Consider the following 17,044-nt stretch of genomic DNA (forward strand, 5'->3'; position numbering starts at 1 on the left):
ATGAAATCATATCAATTTATAAGATTATTTTTTTGTAATTTTTTTGTGGATGTTATATAGAGCTATAAGTGAATCATTCTGTTCAATAGTCCACTCAGTTAAATTTGAATCAAACTCGACTCGTGAAAAAAAAAAAAAAAAAAAAAAAAAAAACCTCGTTCGTGAAAGTAGATACCTGCTCGATTTGTAAATGACACATATCCCACAAAACTCGACTCGAGTCAATTAAAATTCATTAAGGCAAGCTCGTTTATGCTCGAGTGGACTTGTTAGCTCGATTCGATTAAAACTCATTAATATATTGATAAATATATACATACACTTATGTATATATACATATATATGTATTAACTAATAATATAAGCATACCACTTTTATAATTAAATATATACTATGTAATCAAATGTTTAAATAGTGAATATACTTCATAGATATATTTTATAATCTATATAATAATTAGTCGATAAAATTTAATCATATACTAGTATGTGAGAACCATATATAAAATAGATAAATGCTATTATATTAAGTGTATGTGTTAATAATATATGTAGACATACAATATATTATTATTTTAGATAAATATCAACTAGTTAGGTATTAATTTATTTGTAAATTTTTTAAAATTTTATAATTTAATTGAGGTTCTACTTATTAATTATATAAATTTAATATTAAATCTTTTATTTTTATTTATTTAATTTATTAATTATTATTCAAAAAATAAATAATTTGAGCTCGAGTTCGGTTCGATTCGAACTCATTTATGGGATGAGCTTAAGCTCATGTCGAAAGTTTAGCTTATCGAGTCAAGCTCGAATAAAGAATAAAAAAAAAAAAATCTCAAACTCAGGTTTAAGTATTTTGAGTCAAATCGAGCTCAGCGAGTCAAAGACTGACTTGATTCGACTCGATTACAGCCCTCCAATGTTGCAGTTCTCTTACAAGAATATGGATGCAAAATTCAAAATTTCAGACTGTTCAGATTATAAAGCTCGCCCCAGTATCAGTACACCACCCGTTAAATTTACTTGTATATGTTCTTACTTCTCGAGATAAGTCATTTGATTTGTGGTCCTAATAAATTGGAATTAGATGTCATGAAAACATATTGATATATCATGAACAGACAAAATTTATCAGTATGAATAAATAATTTTTTTAAATTTTAACATGACACGTCTAGTATTTCCTCTCTTAATAATACAACTCCATCTGTATATTCAATACAAAGACCACGTGAAAGTTTCATCAATGTAAACGTGAATGTTAAGTCATAAATAACAATAATATGATTAGAATATAGTAATCAAAACTTATTTTTATTTGCGAGGAATGTTAGATACAATTTTAAGGGATGTAAGTTTCACTCGTTTAAAAAAAAAAAAAATTTACTATTTTTAGAATAAATGGTCGAGATTTACGCACATTGAGATTGCAAACATAATTTATTTTTATTAATGGTATTGTGGCGATAAAAGCTATGAACAGTAAAAAATTTAACGAAAAACCATGCGATAATTAATTTGTATCTACCGCGTCTCGAGAATATAAAAGAAAGTAAAAATATAAATATCAGCCTATAACCGCAGCATATCGTGTACTGCGGTTAAAAAAAAAATATATATCATGTGGGTGTACTGCGGCGGTAGACTGATGTATAGAATGGTTCTAAAAGAAAACGAGATTAATCTTTGAGAGTTGCACGTTCAAGTAATGGTTGGAATAATGTGCAATAGTTGCCGTTGCAGTTTAGAGGTTGGATCAGGTTGGATAAAAGTGGGCTACCTTATTTGAGAGTTGATTAGTAGTTATAGTAATTTGTGATTTGTTGGAATAACATGTAATCTTGGTATTCTTTCACCATAAATAAGAGTTTTATTTTTCAATAATCTGGGAGGGTCATTCTTCGACATGTGGCATATCCTATTAAAAAAAAAAAAAGTAATAAACTCCTTTGGCTTTAAATTAATCCTACAAGTTGGCTCTTGTGTTGGTCATGAGTTCTACTCTTCTATCGTTTTTGAAAAGTCACAAAATAAACTATGCCTTTAAAATACAAAAGTAAGCTGTTCATGACAAGAGTAAGAAAGCATTTTCCAACCAAAAATAATAATAAGAATAAATTTTTTATTATCAATTCAGTGTGTAGACTTATATGTAATAATTATTTAAAAAATAAATTTTAAAATTGTCATCTTACAAATCAAATATTATCTTTTAAGAATAACTCTTTCAAATTTAAAAATAGAATAACTCTTTCAAGAAACCTAATATTTTTCATTATGAGATAGAAAGTAAGACAAGTGTTTTAAAAGTAATTTTAGTGCTAGAGATAACAAAAAATCAAAAGAATGATTTGGAGTTAGACATACCATGGATGTTTTGAGTCAATTTTGAAGGCTACCAAAAACCGGAAAACTTACCCCAAAATGTTCGCAAACGACACAAACACTGACAGAAGATATTGTTTCATTTATGGCAAGTTTAGTAATTGTTTCATTTCGAGTTAAATTGCCTAAAGTTATGGGTTGAGTTTTAACATTTACTAAGTTTTTTAGCAATAAACTAAGTGTAATGGTAAAGATAATAATTTTATTTTAAATAAAAACATTTAAAAAAAATCCTAAAAGTGTTTATCATCTTAAAATAAAATCATAAAAATATCATTATTTTAAAAACATATAGTTCAAAAGTTTTTAAAAATGTGCCCCTACTCAATTCCATGAGTTTACTTTCTCAAACTTATCGATTGCATTTTTTTTCTTTTTCTTTCAAATATTTTTTAAAAATAAAAAATACATCACTTCACTAATAATCAAATTTTTAATCATTAAAAAAATATCCAAACAATAATTTTAAAAGAATAAACTCATAGGATTAAGTATGATTTTACTTTTTAAAACCGTGTCATCTATCCATAACTCTGTTTTAAATAGATGCCATTTTTATTATAAAATCGTGCAATTTCCATTTTATAAAGAAATTTTTCATCTAAAATAAAATCATAAAAAGGTGTCGTTTGGATAGTGAATTGAGATGAGATGATATATGATAATTTTTGTTAGGGGAGGCTCATCTCAGACGGACCCGAGCCTAGGAAAGCCCAACCACGAAACCCAGGTCGGAAGATGGGAGCTAAAGACTCTGGGCCACATAATCAAAGACCGAGCGCGCAACGCCTTGCAGAAAGATCCAAGATACGAAATTATCCGTCTAATGGAGGAAGTTGGGAGCCCGGGGAGAGAAGATTGAGAAGTGAGCGCAGACCCAATAAGGATTGGCCTGTCGACTCAAGGTTTAGGAGGATCCGGGGGAACGCTTCGGGGGTCAACGAATTAACCAGCCCAATCACCAGGCCAAACGAGCACTATAATGGCATGCACCCGATTCTAGAGTCAAGGACCTAAGGCATGAGCCGACCCAGGTCATTGTCAGAGCATCCAGCGTGCAACGACACGTCCTACGAGCTAAGGACGGCTCGCCTGTGATCTGACATTTACTGGCATGGCAGGGAAGTAGCGGTCAGACATATGTATGACGACTGGCATGACACGATCTCTCGCTAGGCCGCGGACTGACACCCACTGAAGCAACAGAAAATGAGTGGTGGCAGGCCTGACGTCTGACACGCCACGATCTCCCTCAACAAAAGAGTCCGAATCAAGTATAAATAAGGGAGAACCCTCTTATGGGAGACTCTCGACTCAATCTGCATAACAATTCAATCTTGTTCTATATTTCCTTCTTCTTCACCAGAGAACTATCCACTGACTTAGGCATCAAAGTGACCTCAAAAGCCACGGGAGCCTCTCTTTCTTCTTAGTTGCAGGCACCAAGAAGCTTGGGCTTTGTGGAATTGTTCGGACTGCGAAACACGACATCAATAGTTTTAGATAAATTGAATAAAATTTTGTTATAATATTATTTTAATAATAATATTATTTTATGAATTGAAAAAATTGAATTGTTTATTATATTTTGTGTGAAAATTTTAAAAAGTTGTAATGATGAGATGAGATGAGATGAGTTAAGATCACTTTTCAATCGAAATGGAGTTAATCTTCTCTACCATTTTAGAGCATTCTCAATGGATTAGTCAAATGCGGTCTAGTTTGGCTAATAAGAATACCTCAATTACTCTCAAACATTCTCATTACTATTTTTTACATTATTATTACTTTTCACCTATTTTTTACTACCATTCAATATTTTATTATTAATTTTTCATTATTATTTATAAACATTCTCTTCTTTTACTATCCCAAATATTCCACATTTAACTATTAGACTCTAAAATATCATCATAGATTAACTAAAAATATCTATAAAAACACCAAAAGCATTTTCAAATTTGCTGTCTACAGTAGCTACATAAAACATATATTTTATCAATTATTTTTCTTTGAATAAAACTAATATACCTCGTCACTTTGACCGCTCCATTTGACCACTTGTCAAAATTTTTTTTTCTTTTAATTAATAATTAAAGAAATGATTTTAAGTATATTAATGTTTTTTTTTATTTTTTAAAAATATTTAAATATATTAAAAATAATAATAAAAAAAAATCTCTAAACAGTATGTTAGCGGTAAGAGTAGTCCGGCATAGTAGCTGCACTCTTTCTCTCTCTACTCAACATCAACTGCTCCCCTTCGTTCCCACGCAAAAAACCAGAAACCCTTCACTGCTATTTCGTCGTTCTTCGTCCAGAGAGAAGTGCTGAAGGTCTCACCACCGCACCACCACTCCAACCTCTTCGGAAACAAAGCCACCGCACCCCTGCACCACCGCAACACTGCACTCCAACTCTCGTCGGCAACAACCAAAACCCCATCTTTCTCTAGCCGATCTGCTTGTTTCTGTTTCTTCCCCAACTCCCTCTTTCTCCCGTCGGGTTTCATTTTCTATTTTCTTCGCAGGATTCAGTCTGAGAGCAGCAATTGCAGGTATTGGACCTTCTTCTTCTTTTTAATCTTAGCTTCTGTGTAGAATGGTTGAATTTTGTTCAGTTGTGTTGATTGATGTTGCCCTTTTCAGCGGGTGCCTTTGTTTTGTTCCAAAGATGATGTCTTCAAGTTCAATATAAAATTGGCAAGCTTGAAGACCTGACTATTCAAATGAGAAATTGCAATTATTATTCACTAATTTGTGCGTATTATTATTATTATTATTATTCTAAAGCTCATTGTTTAAGGGGATTGCCATCTGTTTATTATCCTTTAGAACGGGGAAGGAGTATATTTAGCAATGTACTGGTTCATTTGATAAAATGCGGTTTACTTATGAAAAAGGTTACCTCCAATTGGATAAAACACTGAAGGGTCTTTGTGTGTCGGGAGGAAGCTGTTGGGCTCTTGTGGAAAAAATTTACTGATTTTCATTTATGATTGTATGATGCGTGTATATATAAATTGTCGTGACAAAATAATACACATTTTTCAGTTGGTTAAGGAGAAAATGGAACAGCAGCCCGTGGTAATTACTGGAGCAGAGGTTGATGAGTATCGCTTGTCTAGATGACATTGATTCAAGTTTGGTTTTTATGTATACACCTGTAACAGAAGAAGGTGCCAAAGGAGAACCTCAATATAAATACACAGATTTTGTAAAAGCAGGTGTGGGGGGAGTAAATCTTCTTTCCTTTTTTTTTTCATAATCTACTTTTTTAATTTACCTTGATCAATTTGTCTTCCTTTTAATAGATCTTCTGACTTTCCTTTGTGAATATATTTGAATGGCTTTGAAACTGTTTTGAAACTGCAACTTAGTCTTTCGATTAGTTCGTTTTACATTGTTTATATGCATGTTGGGGTTGGAGATTTCAGAGTGCTCTTGCTAACCAGATATACTCTTGGATTGGTGTTCTAAAGTTGCTCAATTGCTGCCTCTTCATGGACCAATGCAAATTCCAGGACTTGCTTGGCAACTTGTTTGTGTTTTTTCAGTAAATTTGTAAGAAGCCCAGAAAAGATGGCACAAGGGAAGGCAGTTTACAGCACCTAAACAAAGGAATACAACAGCACAGTGAGCTGGGCAGAGACCCTGAAAGTAATGATCTTATGTTTACTTTTGCTACTGGTTTTCTTATCTGAAACCCAAAAAATAACTCTGTTTTTGTGGAGGATTTTAAAAGGGAACATAATTCCTCGTAGTAGTTCTTTTGATTCTGCACTATGGAGGAAACAAAATCCACCAACTAAATTGCATGATCTATTAACATTAGACGTTTATGTTATTAGCATTAAATGGCAATTGAAAAAATATAAATTTTTAATCCATAATTTAATTAGAATATGATTACTAATTAATATATAATGGAAAATATCAAAATACTACTCTTACCATTTGTTTCTACCGTTGTGAGTTTATTTATTTATTTTTTATTTTTTACTTAATGATTAAGTAAGTATTTTTTAATAATATTGTGAATTTTTTTATTTTTTAAAATATATTTAAATGTGTTAACAAAATACAAAAGAAAAAAAAAACTAATCCCAAAAACACTGGGGGGAGCTCCAGCGGAGCGGGGGGAAGTAGCACCCCTTATATAGGCTGAATGGTAAAATATAAAAAAATTAAAGAGTTTTTAATTATAAATTATTCATTATCATACGATGAATAAATGAATAATTCAATGTAGAGATTTGATGTGAATAAGTAAAGTTAAATTTATCTTATATTATTTTATTATTATAAATAATAATAATTATTCTAAGATTCATGTGAATATAATAATTAAAAATTAAATTTATCTCACATTTATAATAATAAAAAAAAAAAGGTCATTTAGCTTTACTAATCGATGCTCTTAAACGACAAAATTCTAATTTGTGAAAAAAGCTAGTACACCGTTACCACGGTATTTTTGCCTACCAGCAAACAATCCCAAGGCAGCACGTTTGACTGATGCTTCTACGGCTCCGGTGTCCATTTCTACCTTCCCACGACAGTCAGATTCGAGGAATAATTCCCACCTCTCCAAGAATCTTGTTTCCACAGCACTCTTCCTTACCCCCACACCGCTGCGGAGCTGCCTATATAACCTCTCTCTATCTTGCCCCTGCACAGTAATTTTCTATATTTCTCGGGAAAAAAACTCAACTTTCCTGACAAATCTTTCCTAGTCCCACAAAGAAATGGCGAATCCTACTATCGACGAAACCGGTGGTAGTTCAATTTCGTTCAACGATATCCCCGAGGATGTCCAGCTCTGCATTCTCTCGTTCCTGACTCCCTCCGAGATCGCTACCTTCGCCTGCACCTCGAAGCGGTTCGTCTTACTCTGTCGAAACGACGCCAAGCTCTGGTTTACCATGTGCGACCGGAGGTGGGGCTCCGAGACCCAAATCAAGAGATGGGGCAACGGGAAGATCGCCTACAGGCTTCTCTACAAGACCCTTGACGAATGGGAGAACCTCATCGGTTTCTGGCGCCGGAGCGGTCCAGGCACCATTGTCATCTCGTCGCCGCCGTTGATTTTCTTCGAGTGGGGCCCGTCGTTCCTCACTGGTTCGAGGGTTTCCCCTTCGAAAAACGGCACCTATCAAGTCATAAAGTCGCCGTTTTTGTGGATGAGCCTCTCGCCTGAGGGCCAGATACTGAATTTTATCGATCCCGATGGTCGGGCTGACTTATCGGACAATTTCGTGAACGAATTGGATTTCTTAGCTAACGATTTGGTCCCGGTCAACGTTAGTTTCATGGGGAAGACCCATTTTGTTGTAGACGAAGATCTGAGCTTTGCGCATTCGAACTCTCAGGAGCATAGAAAAAACGGGTTTAGGAGAAGTTCGAGCTCGACGAACCTGGTCGGGGACGAGGATATTGAGGATGTGATTGGAGCGGAGAGTGGGTCCCCCGGGAGCTTACCAGACCGGTTGATGTCGGAGATTTATCAGTATTTCGCGAACCGGACTAGTCCCGGTAGTGGGGATAAGAGGAGGCAGAGGAAGAGGGACAACAAGGAAAGGCAGGGGAGGAGGAGGAAATGGGACCCTGAGCATTTCGTCAAGATTGTTAATTGCTCGCCCACGCCGTCACGGCCTTTGCAGGGCCTGTGGAAGGTATTGTTCGACGCTTCCTATTCTTTTAATGCTTTTAACTTTAAGATATCATACAATAAGCTCGAAGTTTAGCATCCTTTAGAGCATTTGATGCCATTTGCCTGATGGAACAGTTTTGTTGATCAAATTGGTAAGTCTTGTGGTAGTGCAGTTTAAACTAGAGTGCAGAATGAGTGTTGAAATAGATGTTCTTTGAATACTTTTGGGTCCAGTACCTGCACGTACATGTTTCAATCTTCTTATATATAAATGGATTGGACAACTGCAAATATAATAGTTATACTATTGACTCAAGAGGTTTTCTTTAGGCTCTATTTTTAGAAAAGAGTAACATGAAGGAATATGTGGGGTGCCTGGAAACCACCCATCAAACCGCATGAGAGTGATGATCAAATGAAACTGAGCACTAGCTGGCATTTTGAAATATGAAAGCATGAGGGAATGTGTATCTTGATTCTGTCACCAAGCTGTTCCTATCCGCGTGTCTCTTACTTCTGGATGAAGGAACAGTGCCTCTATTTTCAGAAGCCATTATACTGATCATTGACTAAGTAATCCCTTTGTTATTCCATTTTGTGGTTCATTTGATGGGCCAGATTTTAAAGACAACCATTGTGGATCAGCTTATATGTTGATTTTGTTTGTCACCTACAAATGTTATAAACTACACAAAAGTGCCAATGTCTGATAATAAGCTAATGAAAAGTAGACCAGGTCTAGCTAAGAAACACATTTAGTTGAAGAAATCAGGTGTATGGACTGTTGTGGTTCAGGAAATTGATTCCCAAATCCCCCCCCCCCCCCCCCCCCCCCCCCCCCCAAACCTGGCGCCCCCTTTTTCCTATTTCAATGTTGCTCACATTTTCCTTATTTGGTATCGTATTTGGAAAATGGTCAATGCGTGTAAGATCTTCACCAGGACCTATTTGACATCTCACTGCAATCCCATGCAGGGAATTTGTGATGACATGACCTTGGATTTCTATCTTGTGGTATATGATGACATTGGGGGCATCGCTTGCCGAAGGGTAGGAGACTCGTATGAACGATTCTCAAGTTATTCTCCTGTATTTTGGACATCAAATGCTACATTTATTGAGTCTCCATTTTCCCCAGTGGAAGTAGATTTGTATGATACTCGCATACATGTTCGACCATCTGCAGCAACAAATTACATTGATGAGGAATTCGCTCCAGCAGAAAATGAGATGGTGTCTCACATTCTTTATATCAACTCAAGTTATGATTTAGTTATACCAGACTTGGTGGGAAGTACTACAAATCCTCGGCATGTGGAGGGAAGGATTTGGCATTACAATAATGGTACATTTGGGTTTGGCTTTCTCCGGGATAATTTTATTATAGACATGAAATGCATTGCCCAAAATGGTTGTATTCTTGATACAAGGGAGCTCTGTATTGATTAGCTTTCTAGTTTGGGATCATTCTTGTACAGATCGGTTTTGTGGCTGATGCCATTTGTGCACTGTCTACCATATTTGTTCTGGAAAGATTAGGATCAATTCCTTTGATAATGCATAATTTATCTTGATTCCTCTCTTTCCATGTGTTTGTAGTGCAAGTTTTAAGGGTTGTGAGACTGCTGGTTTGAGACCGCTGGAAAGTCGATGGAAGTAATAATGCAATAGAACGTGAGGGGCTAGTATCAATCTTGGCACCTGGGTGTATTGATTTCTGATCCTTCTCAAGTTTTAACACACCATTAACTAAACCTTGTTGCACTCTGATCTTGGAAATTTATAAGAGCACTCTGTATCGGAGAAATAACGGGTGTTTCGAAACAGAATTTACATGCATCACTGAAAATGACCAAGAAGAGAAATAACAAAGTAAGAAGAAAATCCAGAAAGCAGAGAGTAAAAAAGCTCGGGATCATCAACAAGTATTCAGAATCCATCACAACACGAGTTCATAACAGAACACCAATACTTGTCACTCTAATACGTACTGAGAATCGAATAGGTCTTGGCATCCAGCATCTTGCAACAAACCCGGGAAACAACAATTGAAGAGACACGCACTCCACAACAAACATAAAGAATCCCATCTGTACTCTAAGCATAAAACCTAAAATTAGTGCACCAATGGGGATGGCAGTAGCAAGGAGGGCAGGTAAAAAATATGGAAGGAAAGCACAGAATAACACGTAAAGCAAATCATGTCTCAGCAGCAACTTCTCTGGCATTGAGTTTCTCATTCGCTGCATCCTTCTCATGATCACCCTCAAGCTGGCTTAGATTGCCTTTTTCCTTGATGAGTTGGGTATGGTGATATTTGCAGTAGAGCCGGCCCTCATGCGCAATGTAGTTAGATGGGCTGATTACACATCCTCCATGGGAGCATTTGAAACAGCTCTTGTGATAAGGAGTGCCATTTACCGTAACCTTAAAAAGAAATCAAATTATTTGTGACATCTCCAAAATTATGCAGGATGTTCATGAGTCATGTTTTGGTGTGACCTTCCTACAGCTTGAGAAATTTCGAAGCATAAATGCAATATGTTATAAAGCCTGGAAATTTTTACCTTCTCAGTTGGATAGACAGTATTTTTACAGCCAACGCATTTATCTCTGGTTCCACCAAACATACTCGAAACCTTATTTGCGGTAGGTTTCTGTCAAAGCAGTTCGTTAGCAACATTAGCAGTAGACATTAGAACCTCTTTATGATGATGTATAGGCGAGAAGTAGAACCTAGATTCAGGGAAATTACCTCACCATCGGCAGGTCTCTCTGGTTTTACAATTTTTGGTGTCCCTGGAACCATGAGTTGAAATGGAAGAAGTCAGCTTGAGCAACTGAGAAAAGTCGAGACATACTGGAAGCAGGAGTAGCTGAAATTTATTTGTTACCTTCAAAGCTTTTTTCAAGACTGCCAGTTCTTTTGAAGAGCTGGTCAAAGTGTGGCCTGCAGTATAGTACTCCTTCAAAGGAATTGTAATTGCCGAGCTGCAAGTGAATCCATAAATCAATAGCTTGTCAAAGTTCTAATGTGCAAGGCATGCAATAAAATACATTTGCTATGATTCGGGTAATTGGTTTAATATAGAGACGTTCCAGACCAACAAAAGCAAGTTCATGGTGGGAGCCTGGGATGTGGTTCGTTTCATGAGCCACAAATAAATCTAATATGGTCTGCTAGAGCCACTAGAGCCATCGGATCTATCATAGAAGTTGGAAGATCAAGTTGTCATCAGCACAACTCTTGGATCCTTGCAAATCTTTGAGGTAAATGGAAATGGCAATAGCTGGAAGGAAATAATTTTGTTTAGAGACTTGAAATTGTGGAAGCAGGAATAATGAGTTAATTAACTCATTCACAAGCAATAACTTGTTCTTCAGCTTGATTTCCATAGAAACAAGTCAATTCGGATCTATCCAAGTTTCATAAGCTCTTCGCGGAAAATGAAGGAAAAATAACTTAGAGAAGACCAGATCGAGATGCAGAGTTTCAGTTAAAGCATCATAAGGACCAAAGTATTTAAATATAAATTTGTAAACGGCTTTCATGCTAGCTTCCTGAGCTCATGTCCTGTCGGAATTACTCAATCAACAACAAATATGTATTGAGCAAGCAATAGATCAGTGACATGGACGTTGAATAAAGCAATAATATGCATAAAAACTCGTCTTTTGTTAAGAGACATGAAGGTCCCAAATATGAAATATACGTGTACCTTGAGAGTTCCTTTGCAGTGATGGCATCGGAAGCAGGCTTTGTGGTAGATTCGGTTGTCAGCAGTTAACTTATCAACCAGATAGACGGTCTTGTCACAGGCCATGCACTTCTGGGTTGTTCCTGCAAATGCCATGCTTTCCAACTCCCTGTACTAGCCAAAGTGCAGCCGGAATTGGGCTCTCTTTAATTTCTTGCTCTCTTAGAGAGTTTTGGAGTTTCTGGTCAAGAGGGAATAAGTTAATAACGGACAACAACGGGTGGGGGTGGATAAGAAGAGGAGAGGATAGAGAAACGTGAGTTGCAGGGCATTGCGGAGACCATAAAAAGCAGGCTTTTTTAGACGATTAAAGTTAGTGGCACTTTGGCAATCATTTTTGTCCAAATTTAAAGCACCTAACTACCCTTACCTCGCAGATATTTTTCTCCTTTTCCTGTCCTCTAAATGTTGCAAATAATAAAGAAAACAAATAGTTCGATTATCTTGTTGGATTTATCGAAAAATCTTTAATCCTGTCCAGTATCTTTAAGACCTCATTTTCTAACAATCAAGTCTTGGATCTAGGGTGAAATTTGAAAATGGGAGGGAGTTTGTCGTTAGTAAGTGCAAAATATGCTAGATATAAATCTCAAATAGATAAGTTTCATATAAATTTTTTGTAAAAAAAAGTAGATTCCACTAATAAAAAATAATTTTTTTTTAAAATTTTTTTAAGGTAAAGTCCACTTTTTTATAAGGGCTTGCATATACAAATCATTTCTCTATGAGAGGAGAGTATCGTCACAAATATCTCAAAAGAGTAATTCTACTCGTCATCTTAATTCTCATCATCCCATGATGCGGCATTTGATGATTGAAGATTATTTATTACAATATGTGATATATTGATCAAAATATCACATATTTTTAAATTAAATAAATACTATTCATTATGATTAGAGACTATTTATTACAATATGTAATATATTGATCAAAATATCACACATTTTAAAATTAAATAAATACTATCCATTTCATTTTCTTAAAAAAATATGAAACTCAAATCTTATGACATGTTAATCGACAATAAGATTATTAAAAAAAATGATAGACAACAAATGATGAGGAACACGTTCTATAGAAAATCATTGAAAAAGATGAGCTTCAACTATTCTGTATCTCATTAACCATATCCTTTATTTATTTATTTATTTTTATTTTCTTTGACAAAAGTTGAGGTCCCATGGGCATCCAACTGCCAGCGATTCATCACTCAACTCCCAGCTGGCCTCTACTTTCTTTTGTGAAAGAAAGAATATCTCACCCATATTCTCTTCATTTATAAGCAAGGAGAGAGTCTGATCGCTAGCTTAAACAATGCCTAAATAGCATCTTTTACATCAATGAACCACGTACGTACGTGCCATTTAATGTCAAAGCATTCACCAACAATAAGTGGAACATCGAATAAAACACGATCCGATGCAAGGTAGCTGTTGTGTTCCACCTCGAATGTCTAATTTTCTGTACTGGATTTGCCATTCACATGTCACGTAATATCTTCTCAGAAGGAAAAAAGCAGCATTCAACCCAGGACGATGACAGGAAGGGCACACGAGGCTGAAATGATGGAGGAACTCTCTCTCCTTTTTTTGATTTTCCACCACACTCAATAATGATGGGAAGGCTGAAATGAATAGCTGACAATCTCTATTATTTTGCTCCGCGTGGATGGATGATCGATCATGCCCCACGCAGGTTGTGAATCTTGTTGGATGAAGATAAACACATTTAATTGGTTCTTTATAATTATTTATAAAAAAAATACTATTATGCCGCTTTAAATGTATCGTTCGGTTTGATTGTTCGGTAAATTTTTTTTTTAACCGAATGATGATAAAAGTAATTTTAAATATATTGATATATTTTTTTTTATTTTTTAAAAATATTTAAATATATTAAAAATGTAAAAAAAAAATTTACTTTTATAACTATCGGTAACACTAAATAGTGTTACTCGGACGGTAAAATAGTATCACTCTATTTATAAAGAGTATGGATGAGGTATTAGCCATTAGGTTAAATCAATATTCTTTATAATTTGTTGACAGTTAGATGAGAGATTAATATATTTGTTGTCATATTAGTAAAATCTCGTAATAATCCGGTTAAAACTAAAACATTTACATTGATATTATTATATTTCTGGGAAATCTTTTTGTTTTTTAGCTTCTTTTGTTTTTTCAGATGAGGTGAGATAAAAATTAAAAATTAAATAAAATATTATTATAATGTATTTTTTTAATATTATTATTATTTTAAAATTTAAAAAATTGAATTATTTATTTTATTTTATATAAAAATTTAAAATAATTATAATAATTAGATAGAATTAAATGAGATATATTGTGAAAACAAATTAACCCTCAAAAAAGCTTAAAGCATTGGCATTGGCTTCATCAAATCATTCTTTAAAATTTGATGAAAAGTACATATTGTTTATAAATCCAAAACCTCTCTATCCATAACCCCACATTGAATTAATTATTAGATTCATCAAAATAATAATATAATATTATTTTTTAATAATAATATTTGTTTTTCTTCATATTTTATAATTACACTAACTATATATATATTAATAATTTAATTTGATACTTAAATTATTATTTCCCAATTAATTTTTTTCTCAACTTAATTACTCAATAAACACATTTTGTAAACTAATTTTCAAACACAAACTAGTAGTCTGATGCTGCATATCTCCCTAAATCTAACTAACTCAAGTTGCTGCCAACACACAAAATAAATAATAAGCATCTTCTCTTTGGAGCAATTATTTTACAAATCAAATGTCAAGGAAGAAATCAAAGAAATACACGTAAATTTTCTATAGAAGAAACAAATACATGCATTAGCTAAAAACTCATCCTTGAATAACAAAATAAATTAGCTCTCATGGTTATAACTTATGGGTCATCCTTTGAAAATGATTGGACATTTTAACGTACAACTTTCAGACCCACTAATTGGTCGATTCCTTATGGTGATATGTGATGTAGATTTTTCTTTTTAAAATGTTAATGCTTATTTTTTATGTGCAAGTTTTGCGCATATTTTTTTAAAAGAAACGAACAAATCTAAATTTATTTAAAGATTCAATTATTTTATTTTTTATAATAGACTCTACAACTTATCCTAGAAAAAACTGTTGTATTTTGATTTCAAATAATATAGCTTACATATGCCATATTTAACTCTTTCAATTTTTTTCACAGTCTCTAAAATAAAAGTTTGGAGTTCAAAATTTCTCTTAAAAAAAAAAATAAAACAAAAAGAAAACTCCTTCAATTTTTTATTTCAAATATTTTTCCGCATACATATAAATAAATATATAATAAACGATTATTGACATTTTGAAAAAGAAAACACTTTGATCATAAATAGATTATATAAAAATAAATAAATAATTATATTCTTCAATCTTTTTTTTTAACACTCTGGCCAAACCTCCACCCCCTCCACCCTGACAGGATGAAATTATCGAAATGGGCCTTCTAAAAAATCACCCTTCTTCAACCTATGAATGGACTTTTTAAAAAATCACAGATAATGAGTTCCCTCACTCGACGGCTGAAGCGTAGCACTTATACGAAGCCACCTAAAAGATACAGTCCTCTCCCTTCGGTTTTGTGGTTGAACTCATCATTATCTAAAACTTCACTCAGACCATCCATTTTCTTTCATACACCACCTTATGCGAAGAAGCCCATAAACTCTCTTTACCTTAAAGCTACAAACCAATATCTTCCCAAACGCTGCAACCCATCATTTGATGACAACCCATCCTAGGTCAATCGATGGCGACGACCTCCAATCGCGGCAACAATGGTGACTTCTTCACTGTACGTAGTTGCGTAGATCTAGGTTTGAAATTTTACGTGGTTACGACAGCGACTTCTTCACTTTGTAGTTACGTAGTTGAGTCTTTTTCTCGAATTATTTCCGTAGATCTGGGTTTGGAATTTATATGCCTACTAAAGCGTGGTTTGTCTCCTTAATGGCTTGTTCATTCGTGGGTTGAATCTTGACTTACAAGTGATGAGGATGCAATGCAACACTGGAGAACACAACTTCAGGATCAAGCAGATAGGAAAACTTGTGCTGCTACTTGGGGCTTTTTTTACTCTTAAAAAAGATAGAAAAGGTTGACTAGATGCCCCATTAGTTTTTTTTTTTTTTTTTTCGCTTAAGCCAACACTTTGGCCACACTACAATGTACACGCTAGCCAATGTGGCCAAAGTGTTAAAAATTAAGATGAAGCATAGCACTCCTCAAAATAAATTCATAAAGGATGCTGCTAACAACCTATATCACTAGTTAAAACTTATTTATTTATTTATTTGTGATTTTTTAAAATATTTTTTTAACGTCTTTAATTATTAAAGAAAAAAATATATACAACTTTATTAACAAAATTTCTATACTCAAGCGATTTTGAGTACGCATTGCAGACGAATCATAACATGGTGTTCTAGGTCATAAATGAAACAGGGCTTTTCATTTAGGAAAATGCTATGAACCCCGCTCCCCTTTCCCGTTCTCTCTTCCCGCTTGACATGGAATGCCACGTTGTATGTGTTTTAAAATTAAAAACTAAACACGCTTCGTCTTCGTCATCTTTGTCTTCTCGAAATCCGCAGTGCTCATTTCGTCTGAGACCAATCTCGCATTTCATCTTCAACCTTCCTAGATCGAACCCATCCTGCATCTTCAACCTTCCTTCTTTGAGATCGAACCCATCCCGTGCTCTGTATTTCATCTCCAACCTTCCTTCTTTGAGATCGAGCCCATCCTGCACCTACCATTTCATCTTCAACCTGCTGAGAAACCCATCCAGCACCCACCATTTCGTCTTCAACCTTCCAAGAAACCCATCCAGAGAAACGCAGAAACCCATCCCGAGCTCACACCATTTCGTTTTCAACTTTCTAAGAAACCCATTTCGTCTTCAAGCCTCCAGCCATCCGACGCCCATTTCCTTTTTTATTTATTTTTTTTCTCAATTGCATCCCCACAAGAAATTTCTCTTTTAGTTCCTAGAGAGAATATTCATCCAGTGTGAACTATGAAAGCAACAACCCCTTGGGATGTGTAACCAAATCCAAGAGATAACAGTCAAGTTTTTCATTCCCCAATCTGCAAATGAACAGATTAAAAGTTGAAAAATCATCAAGTGTCGACTCAGCTCAGCACTTTATATGTAAAGTAATGTGATAATCGGTATATTGAAATAATCT

The 17,044-nt window shown here is 34.6% G+C and overlaps 2 protein-coding genes and 1 long non-coding RNA gene across 3 annotated transcripts; 2 read left to right on the plus strand and 1 right to left on the minus strand.

Moving 5' to 3' along the window:
* Positions 1–4,913: 4,913 nt before the first annotated feature.
* Positions 4,914–5,977, plus strand: LOC121259097. The gene is made up of 3 exons (XR_005939510.1): positions 4,914–4,950; positions 5,447–5,619; positions 5,823–5,977. It is a non-coding gene; the product is annotated as an uncharacterized LOC121259097 (long non-coding RNA).
* An 880-nt stretch (positions 5,978–6,857) lies between these two features.
* Positions 6,858–9,627, plus strand: LOC121259722 (F-box protein At3g12350). The gene is made up of 2 exons (XM_041161443.1): positions 6,858–8,067; positions 9,021–9,627. Exons 1-2 carry the CDS (start codon positions 7,141–7,143, stop codon positions 9,492–9,494), a joined length of 1,401 nt encoding a protein of 466 aa, XP_041017377.1. The 5' UTR covers positions 6,858–7,140; the 3' UTR covers positions 9,495–9,627.
* Positions 9,628–9,940: 313 nt separating this feature from the next.
* On the minus strand, positions 9,941–12,135 carry LOC121259723 (LIM domain-containing protein WLIM1). The gene is made up of 5 exons (XM_041161444.1): positions 11,765–12,135; positions 10,940–11,036; positions 10,801–10,844; positions 10,613–10,702; positions 9,941–10,472 (listed from the first exon to the last, which is right to left on the minus strand). The coding sequence occupies exons 1-5, from the start codon at positions 11,897–11,899 to the stop codon at positions 10,245–10,247; spliced, it is 594 nt and encodes a 197-aa protein (XP_041017378.1). The 5' UTR covers positions 11,900–12,135; the 3' UTR covers positions 9,941–10,244.
* Between the last annotated feature and the right edge of the window lie 4,909 nt (positions 12,136–17,044).

Source organism: Juglans microcarpa x Juglans regia, chromosome 4D (assembly GCF_004785595.1).
Source record: "Juglans microcarpa x Juglans regia isolate MS1-56 chromosome 4D, Jm3101_v1.0, whole genome shotgun sequence".
Classification (NCBI taxonomy): domain Eukaryota; kingdom Viridiplantae; phylum Streptophyta; class Magnoliopsida; order Fagales; family Juglandaceae; genus Juglans; species Juglans microcarpa x Juglans regia.